This window comes from Aptenodytes patagonicus, chromosome 22, assembly GCF_965638725.1.
Source record: "Aptenodytes patagonicus chromosome 22, bAptPat1.pri.cur, whole genome shotgun sequence".
NCBI classification, from domain to species: domain Eukaryota; kingdom Metazoa; phylum Chordata; class Aves; order Sphenisciformes; family Spheniscidae; genus Aptenodytes; species Aptenodytes patagonicus.
The window spans coordinates 2,584,732-2,608,021 of NC_134970.1; the positions used below are offsets into that span (position 1 = coordinate 2,584,732).

The following is a 23,290-nucleotide window of genomic DNA, read 5'->3' on the forward strand; positions in this document are numbered from 1 at the left end:
CAGGAAAGCAGCAGTTTAAAATCTTTCCACTCATACAAATAATTTAATGAACATATGACCTGCTTGGCTTTCGGCATTTCTGACCTCTTATGCGTGTCTCAAACCAGAGCGTCCACTCACTCGTACAGCGAGGCTGCCGGTGAACAGCACCGATGCTCTGCAAAACACGACCTCTCCCCCCACCCCAAAACTGATTCTTTCCTTCAATGAAGGCGGCTGGGATGACAGCTTTACTTTGAGAAGACTAGTGCCAGCCTCACGAAAGAGGAGCTCACTAAAGACGCAAAAGGGCTTGGTCACATCTAAAGACTGAAGGGGTGAGAAAAACCTAAGAACATCCGTCCCACTGAGTCGCGGAGTTGTACGCTGCACTTCTGACAAGTACGCCTGAGGTGTGACACTGCACAGCTCAATTAGAAGGATGTGAGACTCCTTAGTTAACCAGACCTTGCTGCTCCCTCAAAAAGATAGAGGCCCAGCTCCCTCCTCTGCTTTGGTGCCAAATGCTCCCTCCCAAATGCTTCCTATGGAATATTCCGTGTAGGTTGCAGAACTCCATCCAAAACGCTTCTAAATTTTACCTTGCTCAGGGGCCCCACACAATCTAGTTCCAGAGGCTGTAAAACAGTGTCCTTCTCTAATCTCTAACTGCTCATTTTCCCATCATTGTGCCCTCGCAGCTACATGAGCAATCTAAAAATCCCATGCAGAAACAATGCCAGTACACCCCATGGTGTTTCAGCCTGAGAGCTTTAGTCCCAGGCTTTACAGATATGGGAAGAGTTAGCCTTTCCTTCATTACAGCAATGAAATTGCTCCTTCTTTAGGTACAAACTCAAAAAGGACACGTTTTCATGCATTTTTAAGCAGCTAACACTCTGCAGAAAGAACAGCCTGTTCAAGACAGACGGCGAACTCATGGTTCATTCCTATAGGCTTTGTGTTTCCTCCCAACAACCTTGGTGAGGAGTTGCTGTGACAGTGCTTGACCTTGCCGAGGGAGAACTGATTTTTCCAGCAGTGCTCGACATCGTTTCCTTTGTTATTGGTGTGTGAACACCATGAAGCCAGCATGAGCACGGCAATGCCATGGGAAAGGTTTGTTAGGCAACTGCTGGAGGAAAGAGAGCAAAAAGCAGCACAGGAGCACATGGCAGGGCTATTGAGCAAACTCCTGAAGACCAGCTCAAAAAGGATACCACACCTAATTTTAAAGGAATGCTACCTTCTTCCCACCTTTACAACTGAGGCCATCACAAGTAAAACCACTGCAGGACTGACTTAGACAATTGCAAGGGGCCAAAACCCAAGAATAAAACCGTATTCTGTCCTGTTTTGGTCAGTCTGCTTTACATGCTGGTCAGTATTCTGGGGACCACCATTTCACATCAGTAATGTATTCTTTTCCTCTGCTCTGGATGGAGCTCACATGCAGCTGTTCCCCATCGCAGAAAGAGGCTTTGGAAGTATCAACAGACACTCCAAGACTGTGGTGTCACCTTTTCCTTCAGAAATATGGTGAAATTCTCAGTGTTAGCACCCCTTTTTTCACTGATCAGGCAAGAAGGGTAACAGAGTTTGCCAAAGACGACACAAAAAATTAGAGGACACCAGGACCCTCTAGCCTAAAACCTGGCTCCCAGTGGAAGACAAACAGTTTTTGATTTTATTTTGCTTGCTTCCTTAAAGCAGAAGCACTGTGGCTTAAGGCACTCACAATTCACTTGCCAAAGCTACTGAAAGGGGAAATTTCAGCGGAAGCACACGCTGAAACATATCCAAACTTTGGCTCTATGCTTCTCCCATGACTTCCAACTCTAGGATCCTTCTAGGGTACAGATGAGCTCAAACAGTCATGCAAGCGTGGAGAGTGTCCAGGCCTGCTGCTAAGATAAGATACCCTTGAAAAAGGGATACTTTAAAAAAGGTCAGGTAACTTCTAAAGGTTCCTGTTGATCCTATACCTTTTTACTTTTTGGCATCAAATGCTGTATGTGATGTTTCAAGTGGCTATTCTGATTTAAGCTCCACTTTGGATCTAACTTTGAACTTAAACTGCAAGGCACTATCTTCTCTGCCTCCCCCACAGCAGGTTGCACCAGTTAACCAAGGAGTTAATGGACTTTGCATACCATCATCACTGGTGTGGTGTTCAGCCGTAACATCCTGAACAGAGTCTTCTGTTGAGGCTCTCTCTCCGTGAGGACTTTCGCTACAACAGAAGGAAACAGAGAAGATGCTTTACACTGGTAGAAATTGAGTTTCCTCATTTACAAAAATAAAAAATAACTTAACTAGGAACATCATATCAGAAGTCAATATCTAGGTTCCACTGTGACAGACACTTTGTGGATGCATTTGTACGTACTGAAGTCAGTGTGGATAAAAATCAAGCTAAGTTCTTATTTGATCAAGCAAACCGAACATCTTCGTTATCCTTCCTGTATCAGGAAAGTCCAGCTTCAGATCTTATAACCTGGACCTCTGGAGATGTTCAGAAGTCAGACAGCAGTGGCATGTTGGGTCTAGCTCCTCTCTGCTGTGCCAGAATTATTCCCTCAGCTGTATTCTCCATTGCTCTAATTAGCTCATTAGATGACTGATGAGATAGCTGCCACTTCTTGGGGGAAATTATTTCTCAATTCATAATGGTATTTCCAGGTCCGAGTTTGTCATCTCCCTCCTTCCCTTTTATCACAATCTTAAATTGTCCCATTCATTTCACTGAACGACTCCCATAGCCAGGTGAATTGCCCGGAATCTTTATTTACAGAGCACCTAAACCACCAAGAGTACTCATTTATTTATGTTTTGCATGAAGAAAAGCTTTGAAAGGATCAATAGACAACAAGTGGCAACCAAAGGTTATGTTTTTGTAAGAAGCTACACGAGCAGTTCCCTCAGGACAGGAGCAGAAAGGAAACTGGAAGAGGATCCGTTGCCTCTCCCAAGCAGCTCCACAGACCTGCTGCCAGCTGGCAGCGCTGCCTGCCTGCCCTGCCTGCTCATCTTAGAAGAAAAAAAGTGCTCACTCCTCATCTTACCGGACGCTGTTGCTAAAGACAAAACGCATTTGCTGCACTCTTACACTGTAACTCGTTAGAAGCGATTTTTAATTCTGTTCACACAGTAATAAGTTCATCCCTCGTTTTGGCCTTGCAATGGTTAAAGTGATCACAGATGTAAAGTGCTCTCCCTTTGGTAATCTACCTCCTACACTCTTTTAAAGGAAAGAAAAAAATAAAAAGCAGGAGGGGTAAAACGTTTGGATAATTCTGGCATCTCATTATGCTTAATCCACATGACACAAAGCTGCCCCACCATCTTCTGAGTCAGTACCTCAGGAATCAACCTTTCCCATCCTTTGCAAAGCCTTTATGCTACTTAATAAAGTTTACAGAAGAATTTGAAGCCAAATGGAGGTCCCAAGAGGAACACAGCATTGAGGGCTAAAGTTTCATGCAGACTGTGAAGTAATGTCGCGTACAGCCAACGCTAAAGATTCAAATACTGCACAAAGATCACGTGCCTCTTCCTATCCATGCCTCCAACAGCACTTTCCACCAAAAAACCTGTCCTTGCTGCAGACTCAGTCTCTCTGTCACATGAGCCCCGGGATGCCGCAGTGGTTAGTGCTAGGCTGCTGGGTTTCACCCCAACGGCTCTGAAAGTGCAAGCAATATATACCGCCAGAGGAATGCAATGCAAGTTGAGCATCTATAAGCTATCTTCTTCCCTGTGATTCCGATGGTCTCACTTGCCGGTATGCAGGACTCCTGGACTCTCCCCGTGCTGTCCTCGTGCAGCCTCAGATGGACAGACAGATGCAGCACAGTCCTAGGCTTGACTCAAAGGCAGTATTTCAAAGATGCCTGCAGCACACCCCTGAATTTGTCAAACTCTGAACCTTGCCCTACCCTCCTCTGCCTGAGGCAAGCCATTTCAAAGCTCCTCGGCAGCTGCCGACTCGAAGCGAGTGCTGCTCGCAGCGAGAGCGCAGGCACGGAGGCGCAGAGCACACGAGCCGTGGCGCCGAGCCCGGGCAGCCTCCACGCCAAAGCGCTGCCTGCAAGTTCCCTGGCACAGACACCTCAGCCCAGTGAAGTGGCACCGTGAGATCACAAACGTAGCAGGCTCCATTCTCTGACGAATCAGCTGAACTACAAGGATTCACTCTGCTGCTTGCACGCCTTGCGGCAAGGAGCCCTATAGGCAATAACTAACAACTATCTAAATACCAGGGCTATGAGAAGGCTTGAATGGGAACCAGATGCTTCTTTCTGACTTTAAGCAGTCTCCCATGCTTGCTTCTACCCTTCTCTGCTTAACAGGGTCTCAGGTCAGGGTGGTTAGGAAGGGCAATGAAGAAAAACCAAATGCCTTCAGAAAATTGGTATCACCTTCCAGGACATTTTGCCTCCTACATACTCACACGAAGCATCACCCAAGCTACAGAGTGTGTTGAACAGTTCACATTTTTATTCCCTTCACCTTAAGGGACAAAACCTTAATGTTTTAATAACCAAAAGTTAATGTGTTTCTTGAAGGTCATAAAGATTCTTACATTTTTTTCTCTACAATTCTTTCACATGTAACATCAGCTAAAAACATCAGAGTGAAGGGTAAAACGGACAGAATTTTTAAAAGAGGCTCTGGCAAGTCTTCTGCATACAGCAGTCAGCATAGAGGAGCCTCTCCTCACCTCACCGCATGTACGTGGAGTGAGCTGATAGTTAAAGCTACTCTGAAACAAGTGGGGCAAACAAGGCTAGCTCTGTCACCAGAGTGACTTCATTTTAAAAATGTATTTATTTTAGTATATGAAAATAATCATTTGCATTCCTGGGACACTGGAGGAGGGAAGGAAGGGGGGGGAGAAGCAGGAGACAATTTAACATTCCTCATTTTCAGAGGGAGAGATCAGCTTGGCCAGTAGGAAAGAAAACACCTCCTTTCCTTCCCCCACTCCCCAACCTTCTACCCCAGATGACAGGAGCCGCTCTGGCTGAATTGTTTCCAGATGTGGCTTTCAGACTGAACACACGGCCGGGCCTCTTGAGCTTTAAACTGGATGGAAACGGTAATTTTGCATTCCTCCCTCTTCCCTCCCCCACCATCAGTGCTGCCCTGAAAATTAAACCATGCCACAGCTTTCTAGGTTCAGTTGCAAGTGACCCCTGCATATGAAGCAAAGGCACTCAAGGCAAGCAGAAAAAAAAAAGGCAAAAGCAGGAGAAAGAAGAAAAAAAAGGAAAAAAAAAAAAAGATTGATTTTGGCAGCTACCATACCGGAAGAACATCCAAGAAAATCCCTACACAACCTTGCCCTTCAAGACAAGTGAGTTAGATTTGACAACTGAATATCTACTTTCTACCAGCTTATTTCTTTTAAGTTGATGACTCTCCAGAGATACCAGAGCCATCTTCTCTTCCATAAAACAGATTTTTGAAAGGCTGGGCCAGATGCTTGAATCCAGAATTTGACAATGCAGAACGCATGACTGTAGTGTGCTAATCCATAAATAAATATCCACCCATGCATTTTCCCCTCAGTGGTATCTATCATACCAGTAATCCTCGGTGTTTCCACCTCTGCTATAGACTGGACCCTCCAGCTCCCTTGGTCCTGGGAAGATGTTCTCATGTTGGATGATGATGGTTTTGATCAATTCATTGACATGAGCTTGGCAAGAGACTTGATCATGACCTTCAGGCACAGACATCAGTGTTGGCCCAAAGCAGATGGCTAAATTGTAGGGATCCATCATGTTCTCTTCACTGAACTGAGATAAACTGCGAAAAACAGAAGCAGGGAGGAGGGTTACAGCAGAAAACAACATTATCATCATCATCACCTGCTGGAGAACACACAGCTGAGCTGGGAAGGTTTGCTTTGGGCTTTCTGCTGTTTGAAGCTGATCAGCTGGGACATGAATGTTCTGTGTCCATGTAAAAAATGAGATACCAATGGCATTTACAGAGAAATGAAACAGAAAGCCCAAAGGGAGTTTGAAAGCTCGAGACTATGCGAAAAATACTGGGTGCTGACTTTACAAGGGGAGAGCATTCTTCTTTAATCTTCATCTTTAATTCTTCTGTATTATTGTTGTTCGTAGCCCAGCACTCAATACCAGAGTTATATCAGGTCCTCTCTGCCTAAATGCACATGATCAAGTGTGCCGAACATTACAACCCTTCTCTTGTAATGGGTTGTAATTGCCCAGGAGCTTCTCAAGTGGGCCTTTTTTGGGACTCTTCTTCAGGATTTCCCAGCAAATCTGAATCTTGTAGTTTCTATGTGGTGCCTTTTTTAAAAAACACTATTTTTATCTGACTAAATTTTGTCCCAAACCTACAATTTATGCCTTTCAGGTACCAAGTAAAGATTGAACAGAAAACTAAGTTCCAATACAACTCCGCTTGAAACTCCCTGTTTTCTAGATCCCTACTTGGAATAATTAAAAGCTGCTGAGACTGGAAAGTCACACATTTCAGTGACTCCAGGAGTGACACCTGTGAAACCCCCTGCTTTCCAAAGAGAAATAATCACTTGAATATACGGATAGGTTTAGTAAATGTCCTGCTCCATTTTAATACAAATCTTTTAGAAAAACCTCAAACCCTAACATTGCCTCATTTTAATGTAAGGAATAAGATGTTCATCAAAAGCAGCTGATGAACTGGAGCTTTACAAAAGCAGACAGTAAGCCTCAGGTCTGTTAGGTCAAAATATTGCCTTACAGTTGTATTTCTCTTTCACCTAAATGGTATTCAAAGGGCTTTGACAATGTATATATAACCTTTTGGTTAGGACATTTTTCCTTTATGCTACCTCAGGTGTCAAGACCACGTTACTGGAGGAAGCTATTGACTCCTTGCTGCCAGGCTATCCAATGAACCAGCCAGATGCAGCGGACTGTTTTAAAAAAAATGCACTCACTCTCCACCACTCACACTACTTAGTACATAGTGCTCCTTGCTGGTGTAGAACCCCGTTTCTGACTCTTCCATATCACTTTTTGCTTGGATTACCAGCACATTATTCACTTTCATTTCTGGAACTCCTTTGAGATTGCATTCGTATCATTCAGCAAGGCTGAAAAGCCCAGGAAGGCAGATGCAATAGCAAGCTACTGTGGCATTTGTACCTTGAACTGTTGCTCAGATCACACGGAGCAATGTCAAGGTTGGTTCTGCCGTTTATCATGTTTACACCAAGTCCTACAGCAGGGCCATGGTGCTCTCAAGGATACTCACTGATTGAGGAATGCAAAGAGGTATCTCATTACAATCAGAGTGGTCTTCGGCAGGTTCAGAAGCACTTTCCGGATGTGGAGCGCTCTCTCTTGTAAATTATCCATCGCTGAAAGGAAGAAAGAGCACCACAGTCATCGTATCACCATACCCACAACTTGCTACCGAGTCCAAATGCAACCAGTATACTATGATGGTTCCTGGGCAAACTATTAAGAAGGGCAGTCAGCAGAGCAGCAGCAAAAGGAGAAAGGAAGGGTCTGCCCATTTTCTGGATCCTCCAGCACTGCCCAGCATGGGAACACAAAGGCTGCAGAACCTGCTGGTGAAGCCTTTGACAACGAAGGTCCCTGAACATGTGAAACTTCACTGCAAGTTCCTTCCTAGCGTGGGAGCACTGGATGTCATCTGTTTCAATAGTTCTGGCACAATAGCTCATTGAAGTTAGCTTAGAAAGGTGGGTGTTTAAGGCAGAAATTGTATAACACTCAAAGGCAAATTAACATAGTTAAAGGGTGAGGCAAAAAGCACTGTGTGCAGCAGCCTACTGAGAAATAAGTGGGCAGCATAAATCATCTCAGAAGGGAGAACTTATTTGGAAGCAGATTTTTCTTTTCATATAATGTGAATTCAACTCTGTAAATGCATTTATCAGGAGAAGAAAACCACAAGCCATTTTAGAAGCAGTTATCTTCTGCTTTACTTCAAAGGCTGCCACCGCAAAGGCCATTTCACTGCTTGGACAATAGAATCATTCTTCGATTCTGAAGGACATGGCAATAGTCAGGCCATTTAAAATGAGGTTGCTCATGTACAAAAACCACAAACAAACCTCTGCCCACCAGAACCACCTTTAGAAACCATCAAAAATGTTAACAACTGGACTGTGACTGACCTCATGATTGATAGTCTTTAACAGGAGTCAATAGATGGCCCCTCATGGTTATGAGCCTAAAAGGTATATGGCTACTACCTGGCCAGCTAAAGAGAGCACGCAGAAGCATGGCACCAGACATACAGGCAGTGTGTATCTATCAACGCTAGCGAAAGCACACAGGGCAAGAAACCCTGCTGGCGATCCCTACTTCTGAGAGGGCGTTTCTGACACCTTCTTGATGAGAGGTCTTAAAGATTATTTTTCGGAAGTGGAGGTTTTTGTTTTATTCTGTTTTAAAAGAATCCTGTCACGAAGCACTGTCTCAGAAAAATCCATGACACAGCCCTTAAAAATCTATTCATTCCTATCTCCTTGTTCATTCATTAAAAAAATTGCTATCAGAATAAGGATGGCTGTAACCAGGTAAATGCCCAGACTCTGGCTAACAGAGACTAGGATACCAGTGCAACACAAACCCAACCAAAGTAACCATAAAAAGATTATTTTGGAGCCAGGAAAAAGGGGGAGGGGAAGAGAGGAAAGTGGAAGATGAGACTGGAAAAATTAATCCTATTTCTTTTCAGATCTTCATATACTTACTGACACAGGCAATCAGATCGTGAAAGATATCCTTGGGGAAAAGAGGGTGCTCCAACCCTCGAAAATAGAGCTTCAGAACTCCTGCTATTGAATCCATGTCATGGTCATTCTGGTCCCCAGCCAACGGATCTTCCCCTTCACGACAAACAAAGAAAAACAGGCAAGAAAAATCACAATACTGGAGAAAAGAATCAGACTGGAAGGATGCACCTCAGCTGGAGAAAAGGATTTATGCAGCACAAAGTTAATCCCACCTACTCGAACTGCATTGCAACCAGCGTGAGGTAGAGAGAGACCTCTCCTGTGCATTGCAGTCGAGAAGGGAAGCCTCTGACAGCAATCCCAGGAGACCTGGGACAGCTTTCTATCAAGCAGATTACAGTCTGACACCGGAGTGCCTGGCTCACGCCCACGGAGGGTGGCGTTGCTCCTAGACCGGTAGTAACACTTCCAGGCTCTGTGCTCCAGATATTTTGCTGGGGTGCGAACTTCACAGATCCACCACGGCGGTGAATATTACATGAGTCCAGGAGCGGGTCTTTATGCAAACTCACAAGTGAAGCTAAAGTGGATTCAGTACACACGCAAGAGGCCATTGAGCATCGTGCACGTGGCTCAGCAGGATGCAGACATCTTACGCTGAATTGGCGGGGAGGCAGGGGAGTGTTTCTGGGACAGATAATTTGTCACTGCAGATATGCCACAGTTTGTCTGTATTACAAAAGAAAAGATGCCCACTTAAGGAGTTGTTCCCTAGGGAAAACTCCCTATCAGATATAATTAGATTTAATGATGGGGCAATCCTCAAATTGAGGCTATATATATCCATTATGTGACTGAAATTACCAAAGCTTGCCTATTATCTTAATAACACACAGGATAATAAATGGGCCACTACAAACCGAAGCATTATCCTTGATATTAACTGCCACCAAGGGTTCTGGATGAAGTAATAAACTGCAAAGACATTATTGTTAACTTTGTCAGTTCTGTATATCATATGCTTTACAGAGACAACTGAGATGAAGGGAGGAAAAAAAAAAAAAAAAACCACCACCAAAACCCAAACCCCTTTTTATTTCTGCATGTTAGTGCTGGAACAACTGGCTATTTTCCCCAAGATGACTGGTATTTCCTTTATTTTAAAAGAGAGGTCTTTCATTCCAATATCAAGCCTTTACCTGCAGTCTATGATACACATTTCTGCTTCCTCTATTCTTGAGGATTTTAATTCTCAGGTAGACAGAGATGAAGACAGGTGAAATTAGGTGCCATGTTTCATACATGTTGTCCATGAAACTCCTCTCTTCCCAAAAGCAAAATAAACTTGCTACACCTAAGTGATTACTGCTCGTTTCTTCCAACAGCAAGCATAGAAACACACTACCTATATTCTTTTGGAGTGGTGTATTCAGGGAATTAACACGAGCCCTGTTGTTTTCAGTGACCCACTGGGGAGATGGGCTGCAAGGACTGCCTGAAGAGCAAGCTCTTCTGAACCTGCGCTGCTAGGGAGAACGGCCCAGCTAGAAGCTGATGAGTGAGGAGGCTCCCAGTCGTTCTTTGCCTCTGTATGGAATGGTTCTTCACAAAGAAAATCAAATCTATTAAAAGCTATGTCAAGTTAACAGTGTCTTGAAATTTACTCTCTCACTTGCTGATATTTAGAATAAATGTAGCCAAGCTGTGCCTCAAGAACATGGAAAAAACAGAATTTCATCCTCTAGCATCCAGCCTATTCACAAAGAGCTGGGGGGAGAGGGTAGGAAAATGCAGTTACACCCAATAATGAAATTCTCTATATCCTTTAGTGCTACAAATAATCAATAAACTATCAGACGTGAGAGAAGATTGAATTCAGAATATTTATTATACAGACACTCTAGAAGATATAAAGCATAATGCCAAACAACTGAGTATTCATGGTTAACGACCACTAGAAAAGTGTCTGGGCTAGACTCACTTAGGAAACACAAAAATCAAAGGAACAAAATATAGCAAGTTGCATTCAAAACACGCCATTTCAGAACATTTAAACAAATTAATATATTTGGCAATAATTTCTAAGATCCTCCTTACCTCTCTCAAATGCATTTTTTATGTCATTTACTTCAACCTGTGACCCAGACACTCTGAATATTCCTTCATGCTGCAAACCTGTAAGACAGTGAAAGATGTTGATAAAAATAAGATAAGCTGGCACCTTCATCAGCTACAGCATATATGATACAGGAAACATAAGCAACACAGGCAAAAGTATGCCATTTTAAAAGCCGTCTTTCCCTTATATGTCGAGGCACATACAGAATATGTAAAAGCAGAACTCAGCACCACGGAGAAAAAAAATATTAACCCTTCTTCATAAACTGACAGAATAACTGGCTTATAACAGCCATGCATGTTATCTTTTACCCTGAAGGATCCCCAAAGGATTTTACAACCCAGAGAAAGTCATAAACTAACGGTATATCAGCCAGAAGTAAAATATGGCTAACTACACAATGAAGCAGTTTATTTTGCCAGAGCGATACCGCAAAGGCCCAGAGCAAATCAGCCAATTGAAACGGAAGCATTTAATTACCCCAGCATGACCTGCTATCTAGGGTTCTCAGATAGTCTTTAAGACATTCTTGCTAAAAAGTAAGCATTAGCAACGCCCTTAAAACCAGTTATGAAGTAGGTGAGATGTTCCAATATCCTACCATCATAACAATTTTGTTGGTACATGTAAGATGAGCAACAACCATTACAAATCAATTGATGAGCAAAGTATATGCTTCATGTAGGGAAGTCAACCCCCACTCATTCAAGCCTGTTAACCGTAGACTTTCTGAAACAGGGAACGCTGCAACGTCTTTGCTTTATTTATAATAATGGCTATAAACCAATAAGCTCTCTTGAGTGCATCTGTGGCCTCTTCCTCTCAATTTCTGTGACTGTTTTTATCACAACGCAATGAAACCTTTGCAGTATGTGGCTGTATCTGGTAGCTGTGACACACAGCTATGAACAGTGAAAAGAAACAATCCCAAGTGCAGAGAAGCAAGAATGAAAGTGACATTCATCCCACACCTACGCAGCAAAACATTTAGAAATGTCAGGCTACCTCCAACAAAATTCATTCCTGCAATGTAAGTGCGTCAGGCAGACAGCTTTATAATTTCTTCTGCCCAAAGTGGATTTGTTGTATAAAAGCACATTCCTTCCAATTACAAACTGTACCTGTAAGGCCACAATCTGACATTCAGAGCAAAAAAACCAAACCAGTTGAGTTTGTTGGAAAAATCTGTCTTTTGGAGATCTAAGCCAACCCAAGAAAATGAGTCTAAAAAATAAAATCTCCTGATGGCCCCAGTTTGGTTTGCATTGCAATGTGGTTTCAATAATTTTTCCAGCAAATGTCCAAGTATGGCCTTAATGAAGGATTAGAGCACTTGGTTCTTCCAAGTGATGATGAGAATGGGACTCTAGATTATAGTTTCTAAAATGGTAATTAAACAACGAAAATGGAACGGCACCTACTATCTGGCTCTGTGTCTTGGTTAATGAAGATGAATTCAATCTCTTTCTACATATGTTAATTAACAGCTGTTTCACATGCTACTAACAAATGATACCGATTAAAAAGGAAAACAAATTACAATAAACATCTAAAATCTTTTACAGCATTCAAGGCTGTGAAGTTAACCTTCGAAACAGGTATAAATCATCCCACTGCAGCAATAAGTAAGCAATTAATTCACTACTTGACCTCCTACATTAAAATACTTAGAGTATTCCTCCTCCTCTAGGAAAAGTGCAATTATTGTTGGTGAAGGCCATATTTCAGGGCTCAAAGCAAGGTGAGTGGAGGTGAGGCCTGAGTGGTATCTAAGGATGCGAACCTTGTTTTACAAGAAACAAAGGGATATTGTTGGAAGAACAACATTGGCAAGGTCAGTTATTTGCAATAACCATTTGGAAAAGTGATCATGCACACAATACCAACAATATAGCCAAAAGGTCAGTGATAGTTTCTTTATATTGCAGTCTCTAGGATTCCTCTGCACAAGCACTGTGTCCCGAGCTACTCTGAACGTTTTTCAGAAGGCTTCTATATCGCCATTCATTTTACAGAACTATCACAGGATACCTTTTGTCCATAAACTCACCGTGTCTGCTAATGAATCGTATGCAGCTCTCCACGACCAGGGGAATGGCTTGTGAGGAATCCTGCGCAAAGAGAAATTTAAACAAGAGCAGCAGTCAGAATGCAGTGATGGGGGGGGGGGAGGGGGGGGAGAATGGAAAGCAAATTTATCCTCTCATCTGCTATATTCTGCTTCCATGCAGTTCCAGTTGTGTTTAGTGTCTGGACTGATTACCAAACATCTCAAATACGAGCAATTTCAGGATTGCAAACTCCTGCTATTTTGTCACAAACATTTAAAATAGCTCATCAGTACCCTACAGTCACAATCCACTAAGGTGCACCATACAGGTGCTGCTCATGGAAAACACTGTTTTCAGTCCAAACACAGTAAAACCTCCTAGGTCGCCAGTTTCCAGCTTAAACAACTTTTAATTGAGACTTTCAGCACGGAAACAAGCCTTTACGCTTCCCTAGTCTCTGCTTCACAGCATCACAGCTTACTCTTCAGACAACTGAATTTCTGCAATGTCTGCAGTTATTCCTCCCATTTTGGGGAACAGCAACTAAGCAACAGAAGTGCTGCAGTTTGCTTAAGGCCAGATGCCAGTGATTAAATTTACCGTGTGATTAAAACTTCCAAGCTTCTGTTTATGTATAGCCTCTTCTGCGGTAGTTTAGGACAGCAATGCCTCTAATTTATACCAAAATGTTCACTTGTTAGGATGCTACAGTATCACATTTGAATCGGCTCAAAAGGATGACAGCCCTCTGCTCAAAAATATGTATAAAAAACCCAGTTCAACCATTTTCCCAACTTGTTTACGTTTAATGTTTTTTTGTTTTATTGAACTGTCATAGAACTTGGTCATATAGTGACAATTAATAATTTCTCTACTAATTAGCCATAGCCAGTTAGAACTAGTTTTCTACATGCTGTACAGAACACCACCAACCAATTAAGAATACTTCAGAAGCCATTCTGCTACTCAACTGGCCCCTGAAGACATGCTTTATTAATAATAATCCAAACAGCATTATAACCCCCCCGACTTATTTTGGAGTTTGACAGGAGGAACCCAGAGAGAAGCACATATTCTGGGTCCCCAGCAGAGATTAAAACTCTCAGAGCAGTTATGTTTTAAACTGCTAGGTCACAATCAAAAAAACCCCATTAAAACCACATGCAAGTGATTTCATGTAGGTTACTGCGAGCTGTGGATTCAGTGTTTGCAGACAGATTAATTTTTAATTTAGGTTTCCAAATCGGAGACCAGTCTGTCAGGTCTACTCGAGTCAGAATGTGTTTCTGAGAGACCTCAAAAACTGCTTATGAAAATGGCAATCAAGACACACACATACTTCATTTTCAGCATAGGAAAGGACCATTTTTAGAGCATCAATAAAGGAACAATTAAGCTCAGAAAATGAAAAAGGTTTGACTCTGCACACCGAAAAGACAACCTGCTCTCTTACTTAATTTCCAATATACAGGGATCCTAAAAACTACAAAGCAACACCCCAAGACAGACTGTATGAAATGAAATTCCAAGCCAAATTTTGTCTTTACAGCATCAACAAGAAATATTTTGGGTTTTCCCCTATCTCAAAGAAACATATTGTAGCTCATCAGGTACTAAGAAGTAACAGATTATCCACCACAGCCAGGAAAACAAAGCATCGCTGTTTTAAGTCTTTATTACAAGAAGGCACAACAAGCGAGCAGTTACTGGTTTAATAGCATTGCAGTGGGATACCAGTGAAAATAAAGGGAAAGGGTACAAAGAAACAACAGCATGAAACCCATAAACCGTGACCGTCCAGACAGCTCAAGGCTGTTTGCCATTTTTGGTTCCAGGTCTGTCAAAACACAGAGTAAAATGATTTTAAATTTTTGTCAAAGAAAATGAATCAAGGCTATGGATCCATGTTTTATTGATTTCAGTTACTGAACAAGCAGACACCAGTTCCACTTGAACAAGACTGAAAAGGTCCATGTAAGAGAGGGAGGGAAGGATAAAAACACTTCCCTGTTTTCCACCTATCCTCCTCTATGCAAACACACATCTATCTCTGTTTTGTTACTTAAGGAAATGTTTATTACCTGCTTCCTTATGGTGGAGCTGCGCCTGCCGCTGATGAGATCAGAACCGCCCATTGGTGCAGGAGGGAAAAACAGAACAGAAAAGTCAAGATAATCCTCTACTATCATTGTCCTCCTTTGTTCGGTATTCCAAAACACGCGTATTTTGGAGGAGGGAAGGAGCCAGATATACAAGTCAATCATAATGACTTAGTCTCATTCAATTTACGGAACTTTAGAAAGATTTTGAGTGACTTTAAATCACTAAAAACCTGAAATAGACACAAGGGAGTCCACAGCTTTGACAAAAGATTACCCTTGACATTTTAATTCCAACCATATGGAAATCTGTTATACAGGGCTCCTTCTTCAAGATGAAGTTTGTTATAAATTGCACATAGCTGTTCTCTGAAAGAGCCACTCTACAGAGGGGAGAAGCAGGTGGGCGCATGCTGGTTCCTACTGTGCTGTTAACAGCGGCCATTGTGGAGTCTTTATTAGAGTTTCTGATAAGACTTCAAATAAATAAGTAAAACAAACCCCCTCTAACACCAGCGCACGCTAGCCAGGCTAAGCCTTTTCAGTATAAACCATGACGGTCTCATTTATTTATGTTGGTAGACATTAATTGTAGAAAAATAGGAAAAAAGCCTTTGCCAGGATTTTTCCCTCAAAATTTATCACTGGGGTTTAAAATTCCTACAGTTTCTTGTAAAAATGAAGCATGAGAGATAACAGTAGAGAGGCCCTAATGTATCACTCAAGCCAATTCCCTGCTAGGGCAGATGGCTGCTGAATTATAAATAAGGTGATTAGAACTGAGATTTTTAAAAAGACTGTACAGTGTGTTAATTCAGGGGAAATTCCTTTTATAAAAATCAAAAACACTGAATGAAAAAAAAAAAGAAATCAGATTCCATGGGCTGTCACAGACAATAACGTCTATTTTAAACTATTAGCAGTAATGATTCTTTGATATTTAAAATTGTTTCATGATGAACAATATTTTATTATTACAGATGTCAGGCTCTAATTAGGACCTGTCAGCTTTGCTTTGCTGCAAGGAATATGAAAAGTAGTAATGACTCCAGATCGGTAGCAATCACCTTCCTTTTGTTAACAAGGCAGGATGATGCACAGCCCCTACTCCAGCTCCTCGTGCCCAGCGGAGCCCCTTGAATCCATCAATTTGGAGATGGAGATTCGTTATGTTTTGTAAAAACCCCATCAGGAGAAGCTTAGTTATGGTTCTGTAATTGGTCCTAATTATAAATGAAAAGTTTATTCTCCGTGACTTCTATACTGCTGCAATCCAGTTCCACGGCACAGCAGAGAGCGTCAACGGGACAAAGAGTTTTCCGATTTACGTTAACTCAGCCCCGTACACCAACCATGTGGATAAAACCCTGCAGAGTCACGGGCCCATCTCCCCTACAGAAACAGGAATGTGTTTATAAAAATCTTCAATAGTTCGAAGAATACTTCTCTGGGTGACAGCGCCAAATTAAACAGTTTCTCACACCTGCCCATCCCCTTCCTGATCTGGGGCAAGGAAAAGTGCAAGACCTCCATGTATCTCCCCCCGCCCCGGCGATTTTTAACCCCAATCAGTTTCCCAACCTGTTGCAACAGGCAGCCCTGCCAGCAGGTGTACTGCCGCAACTGCGGCGGCTGCACAGGGCAGCAACAAGCAAGGAGAGGTGTTTAAGCAGGCACTGCATCAAAAGAAATATTCATTACTCAGCTGACCAGAGGTTACTAAACATAGGTATGAGCTGTGCCACCACCTTGCACTGATGTAGGTAATAGTGATGGTATTTAAAGCCATATTAACTAGTAGGGATTTGCTTATGTATTAGAAAAAGGTATTAATTTAGCTAACAGATACATGTCCTGGGCTGGTAACTGATCTGGAATGGCAGTGACCAATTTGCATCAGGTTTTCCTTAAAAAAATGATTCCCTGAGCCGCACCTACCTGGCAAGGGAGCAGTCAGTCCTTTGACCTGTTAAGACAACAAAGAAATACAGCATTAGGAGAAAGGAACGGGAAAATACTTTCAACTGCTTTGTAAAGCCAGTTTTGGAAGGAGGTGGAGGAGAAAAACCATCAGAGAGGGAGGGAGCAGCTCTGAGGAGCCGGGCAGGGGCCGTCCTCCCCAGGAGCGCTGCTGGGGAGACCACCGAAGCCCACCCCCGCTGGCACAGCTCCTCTGCGGCCGACCAGGAAACACAGCAAACAGCTCAGGCTGCCTGAGGACTCTTTCTTTGGAAAGCATTGTTTTTGAAAATTAATTCCCTGTGCATTCTAATTGTTGACTTCTGCTGCCAAAAAACTGGGCTTGTCAACCTCTCCCTCCCTCTCCCTTCCCAGGGGAATTGGTGGGGCAAGAGATTATACTTTATAAAGCCACTTAGTAAGATTGAAAACATTCACGGATTTGTTAGCCCACAGACTGAACGTGCTGGCATTAAGCTATTTTGGGAGACAGACATTTAATGATATTTTCCACAAACATTTATAAAAACGTTCCATTAACTTGCACTGAGTTTGCAAGGAAGCAGCCAAGCTAACGACTACTGCTAATGCAGGCATCTTTTCAAAATAGCACAACAAGGAGTAAGAGAGACAGAAAACTAGTATGTGCCTTTGGGAATTGTACAGGCCAGATCTCTTCCTGGTATAGATCATCATCAGTGAAACCATACTGATTTACAATAGCTGAAAATCCACCTTCCCTACGATGCCTTCCTGTTCCTGGGGAGACGGAAGAATGAACGAGGGAAATGTCTAATTGCTGATGGCTGACAATTAGTTGAACACATCCCGATAGCCACTTTCCTCTCCCCACGTAAAGCCAAAACAGTGCATAATTTACATGAAAATGTTATTCTGAAGCAGAATTTCCAGCCATCTGTCCCATTTCCATCATAGAATATTCATATATATAAATTACATGGCTGTGGCAACATCAAGGGGCTCCTACATTAGGGTGACAAATGTGTACAGTAGGCAGGGACATAATTACTTGTAGATAGGAAGACGTGCTGCTATTTTTATTACTGGAACTTGTCATCTTTAGATTAAGGTAATTTGCAAGAGGACTAATAAATGTCACCTGAGGATGGGGCAAAGAAGAATAAAAATCGTAACAAAACCATGAATTTTCCAGGGACTGAAGACACGCAGCTGTATGCACATTTTTCAGTAAAGCTTCTAACCGTGCTCTGGGGACTTGTGAAAGGAATTTTATTTGCCCATTTTCCAATTAAGTGACATTTTATGGGTAAGCCTAGGCACTGTCCCCAGTTCATACCATTAACCTGCTTAACGTGGTTTTGGAGACAAAACGTACCTCTCTTTCTCAGCTCCTTTTGATTTTACAGATGACAGAAGTGATTTTTTGCAGAAGCTGCTGGAGCTCACCCTGACACACACTGGGTCCCTTCACAGAGTGACTGAGAAAGCTCTGGTATTGCAAAGCAACCACAAAAAAACCCCAGAAGCAGCCTTTAAATCTACATAGCAATACAGAAATCACATTTAATTTCCTCTTCTTTTCCCCCGACCACAGCTTGAGATGGGTTCAAGGGGCAGGCAGGTTAAGAGGAAATAGGTCTCGGTATGCAGAGGTCAGCTATGATCCAGGAATGTGATTAGTCACAGGGGCAGCATGGGTGTCATTTGGAGATATTTAGAGGCAGGAGAAAAATACCCTAAGGACATAGATCTTTGGCTTCATCCACCCTTTTTACAGGACAGCTGAAGAGACGAGCAACTTTAAACAATAAAGCACAAAAAGATGACAATGTCCTTTCCTTACCTTCTAGTGGTTTGGGTCTGATAAACATGAAACTCTTAAATACTGTAGCAATAAGTATTTTAATTTTATAGTGCATTTTTAAACTGAAAGCGAAGCACTTCAAAGACCACATGCTGTTTAAGTTTTCATTCAGAAGATTTGCACACCATAAACTGTGGGGAGTCCAGTTAAGTTACATATCAAAACACAAGCCCTGCTCCAGCATATAAACCCAGGAACGAGTGGAGCCATTTTTTGACCTGACATTTAGACTGTTAAAACCTTCTCCTCTCCAAACACGAGGCAGACAGGTTTCTATGGAAACTTGGATGCATAGTTTAAGCGTGTTTGGCCAACAGGATTTGCCCATACCATGAAGGGAAAGAAATCTTCCTTTGTTCTGACGCTAATAGCAAATGGATATTCAGTTCTGGCTGCTGCCCCTCGCCTAATGCCCTCTAGATAAGCAACGTATTTTATGCTCTGAAATTTGTTTGTTATTCTCCTAATAAAAGCCTGTGCTCACATACATTAGTTTGGTCTGAATTGAACCCACAGAGGTGAGAAGCAGCTAAACACCCATGCAAATGAAACTTCTGACCAGCTTAACAAGGCAATACTTCTCAACTAACCAGTAAACCGTAAATCACAAGGTTTACTCCAATACAGATTATTAAGTGAGAAGCAGAATGTGCATGTATGGGGAGAGGACGGGATGAACAAATGGGCATATGCTTCATTTTAACAAATAAGCGATGCACATTAGTGATTCATTAAGCATTTTCCGTTCACCATTAATCAAACAGCCATGTAGGTCATTTGGCTTCTCCATCGTGCAGATCGGAAAAATAAATTCATAAAACATGAGTATGTCCACTTTGCATCAGTAATCCAAGACCGCTAAACTCAGTCAGCTGACTAATTCAATAAGTGCAATAGCCTGGCTAATAGCAGTGATGAGCGGGTCCCAGACTCACTTTCTCCCAGGGTCTTCTGAAGAAGGTCGTGTTTGGCTTGGAGCTTCGTTATCAGGTTCCTGCCTTCCAGATACTCCTTCATTTTCTGTGAAGGTGGAAAATAAACAAGATCATGAGTGGGCAATTAATTTCTTCGATTGCATCTTTAGGTTACTGGATGCTGAGCATAATGCTGAAGTACAGAATTACACTGAAATTTACGGTGCAAAAGATGCACCAAGTCCTCCTGCTTTATGTATCTATGCAAATCTGAAGCTCGGTCCATACGTATCTGCAGTGCAATTTCTATTGTTTCACTGTGGAATCAGCTGAATGTTTGGCATCTTTTAGACATCTGAGAAGCTGTCATGCATCTCCTTTCCAGACAGGGTGAAATGGAAATACACTTCCCTCACGCGTCACAGGCAACTGAATGAGCAATCTGTTTTAACAAACTAAAAGGCTGCTACTGTGCTTATTCTCTCACTTAACCTCTCTCACCCCACTTTACTTGTCAAATAGTGTGTCTGCCTCCATGCTGGATGATACACAGGGTTGCGGGGGGGGGCACGGGACAAAACAAATAAAGATATTATTTAAGTTCAGATTTGTTCTCTCGGTGAAATATTATATAATCGTGCAGTCATTTTTCCCACTTCTTTCTGATTTTTCACAGCTCTGCAAATGCTAGTTTTTCACAGCTCTTTCATCTCTTATTTTGCAGTTCAGAACAGCATTATTTATCTTCACCGTGCTGCAGCACATAAAATACTCTGCTGTACAGTAGCCATCCACATTATAATTAGGACATGTTTACACTCAAAAATACATAAATAGCACATAACTCTTCAAATACCACAGGCCAGTCTTTAGAAACAGAAGATATTTTAAAAATTCAACTAGCAAAATGAACACAAAAAGGATTCTCATTTAATAATTAAATGTTCCAGTTCTTGTCTTCACCTTTCCCCAATTCCACCCACTTTCTTCCACTTCTGGTCTAGTATTGCCAAATTAGACTGCAAATCCTTCAGGTAAAAAAAAAAAATTATATTTTAGCTAAGAGTGCCTGGACCCTGAGCAATATATACAGACACTACGACACTACTGAGGGTGGGGGGAAACCGTCCAGGAGCTAACGAAGTTTCCATTATGGGCTCCCCAGCAGTAGTGTGTACCGACACGACAAAAATGGCTGAGCTGGGGGCTTTAATTAACTGCCAAAAATCTGTGTTTTATGTCCCTTTGGTTGACAACATTGGAAGAAAAATTTCACAAGAATTAAGTCCCTTTGGAGACTCTCAGCACTTCCTGCTTCCTATACTAATACTTCAACTTTTTTGTTGTTGTTTTAGAAGAAAACAGGAAGCGTGATCACTGTGGCAAAAAAAAAAAAAAAGTTAACCATATTTTTTGGAATTTCCCTGTAGAATTTGTTTGCCAAGCCCCAACTATGTATTTTGCTAAATCAGTTAAATTTTTGCATCAAATCGTGACAGAAGAAAACATGAAGAGTATAAGCTGCAAAAATAACCAGAGAATTTGAAGTGGGGATTTGAGGATAAATCTGGTTCTGGGAGGTGCCGAGCTCCCCGTCTCAAAGTCACGATCAGGCAAAGAGACAGAAGGGCCTGAAGGCTCCAAATAGCCCTAACAGAAGCTTAAAGATCAGCAAATCAACTTGATTTGGAAGAGGGTTAAGCTTCCCTTTGAAGCAGATATAAAAAACTTAAGCTCAGCCCACCGATGGCTGCGGCCCATCGCGGGGCAGGCGGATTCCCTGCGCCGGGCTGCGGGGCAGGGCAGGGCAGAGGCACGCTGCTGGCACTCGCAGGTGCTGTGGCTGATCGCTCCGGCTTTGAGGCATTTGCCGCGGTCACATGAAGAACATCGCCTGCCCGCAGACGGGTACCAGGGGTTGTTTTAAAGGAGAAAGAGATAAGGTTCCTATCCAGCGCAGTATTTCATGCGTTCTTTCTATTTCCTCATGCCTAACATTCTGTACCCTGCCTATTACCAGTATGCTTATGAAAAAATAAGTAATTTCAAAATAAGGCTTCAGGCTTTTTTCAATGAATTACAAAGATCCACCAGCATTTGATTTCTGGCTTAATAAAACCAGTCAAAAAAAAAAAATTCAAACTATGGGAGAACTCCTAAGGATTTCGTTTCTGGCAGAGCACAGCTGGAGTCAGACTAAGTACAATCAGACACAAAGCAGTAGAAACGTCCTCAAGTCACATTATTTCCGCACTGTAAAAATTAAAGAGGTGAAGATCTCTTATTAGCCAGAGACAGTGAACATTTTGCACCTACCACTCCCTCAAAACCATGCAACTTTGACAGCCTCTCCAAGCCCAAACTCATTGCAGTATTTTTCCAGCAAGAACCAGTTGTCAGGTGGCATACATAATGAAGCGAAATGCAAACTAGATCATATCTTCCTGCCTTGTGGGAAAGGAGATTTTATGCTTTTGAGGCTATAAAGAAAAACAGTTTCTGTCACTGTCCCACATCCTTAACTGTCTCCAATCTGGAAAGCTCAGCAGTTTTCCTCCCTCCCTCCGCCCCCCAAGAACGACTTCAAACAAGGCACTCGATTGAAGGAGCGGGTGAATCAGATCCCCGCTCCCCTGCTAGCGACTGAACGTGGGAACAGTGGCACATTGACACAACCGGCATGACATTTCTGTAGGATTGATTAGCAGGGGAACTTTATATAATACTTACCCATGTCTTAAGAGTTTGGTAATAATAAATTTACATTAATTTTTAAAGCACTTCACAGAATGAGCATTGTACTGGGTTTTAATCTTTCTAGAGGAAAAAATAATTTCGACTAAGAACTAAAATTATCCCCTGTTTTAGAGGTAAAAAGAATCAAATCATTCATTCCCCTTTTCACTTCTCAGGTAGGGCGGAGTGCCAGCTGTATTACAATTAGCAGTACCATTTCAGCTCTGACAGGCATCCTCACGCTAGCTCCGATTTTGCCGGCTCGGGAAGCAGGACTGTAGCCATGGCAGCGGCAGTACCCGCCTGCCCGGCACCCAGGACACATCCCCGGATTTCAGCTCCCTGAAGTCGCTGCTGCTTCCCTGCTTTAGCTACCTGCATTAGCTTAGTGCTAAGTCAATCATCATTCCTATGCTTTTCACTGACACGGGGAAGTTTAAGCTTATATTCTGAATACAAATCTTCCTTCAAAGCCCTAACAGAGCCATCTCGGCACCAGCATGCAATGATATGCCTCTAGTGCAAATACAGCTTACACCAGCGTAGAGATACTACAGTCAGTACTCCTTCAATTAAATTCCCATGGTGGCATCATTATATTTACCTAAGAGCTCTGCCTAGCTAGCAATGCAGTACGTGGAATTTCCAACTTGAGTTACATAGTAATATGGAATAGTCTTTCAAATTAGTATTTTTCTTCCAGTTCACATCCCTCAGCATTTAGCACATCATAAGGTACGAGGGGATTTAACTCTATTCTGCACTACAGTTTGTTTTTTCCCCCTACACAAAGAATGCCTCGCCCATACTGCTACACAGCTCTGCCCTCAGTCTCATTAATACTCATCTGAGC

The 23,290-nt window shown here is 42.4% G+C and overlaps 1 protein-coding gene across 3 annotated transcripts in view; it reads right to left on the bottom strand.

The window, feature by feature from the left end:
- The window catches only part of SRGAP2 (SLIT-ROBO Rho GTPase activating protein 2), a 114,455-nt gene that overhangs the window by 14,136 nt on the left and 77,029 nt on the right, over window positions 1-23,290 (bottom strand). For all 3 annotated transcript variants that reach the window (XM_076358257.1, XM_076358256.1, XM_076358258.1), the window contains exons 11-19: window positions 19,723-19,807; window positions 16,921-16,948; window positions 14,965-14,995; window positions 12,883-12,943; window positions 10,811-10,888; window positions 8,732-8,866; window positions 7,258-7,363; window positions 5,569-5,793; window positions 2,133-2,212 (exon numbers count right to left, since the gene is read on the bottom strand). In XM_076358257.1, coding sequence (XP_076214372.1) covers window positions 2,133-2,212; window positions 5,569-5,793; window positions 7,258-7,363; window positions 8,732-8,866; window positions 10,811-10,888; window positions 12,883-12,943; window positions 14,965-14,995; window positions 16,921-16,948; window positions 19,723-19,807 — 829 coding nt within the window. The remainder of the gene's footprint in view (window positions 1-2,132; window positions 2,213-5,568; window positions 5,794-7,257; window positions 7,364-8,731; window positions 8,867-10,810; window positions 10,889-12,882; window positions 12,944-14,964; window positions 14,996-16,920; window positions 16,949-19,722; window positions 19,808-23,290) is intronic.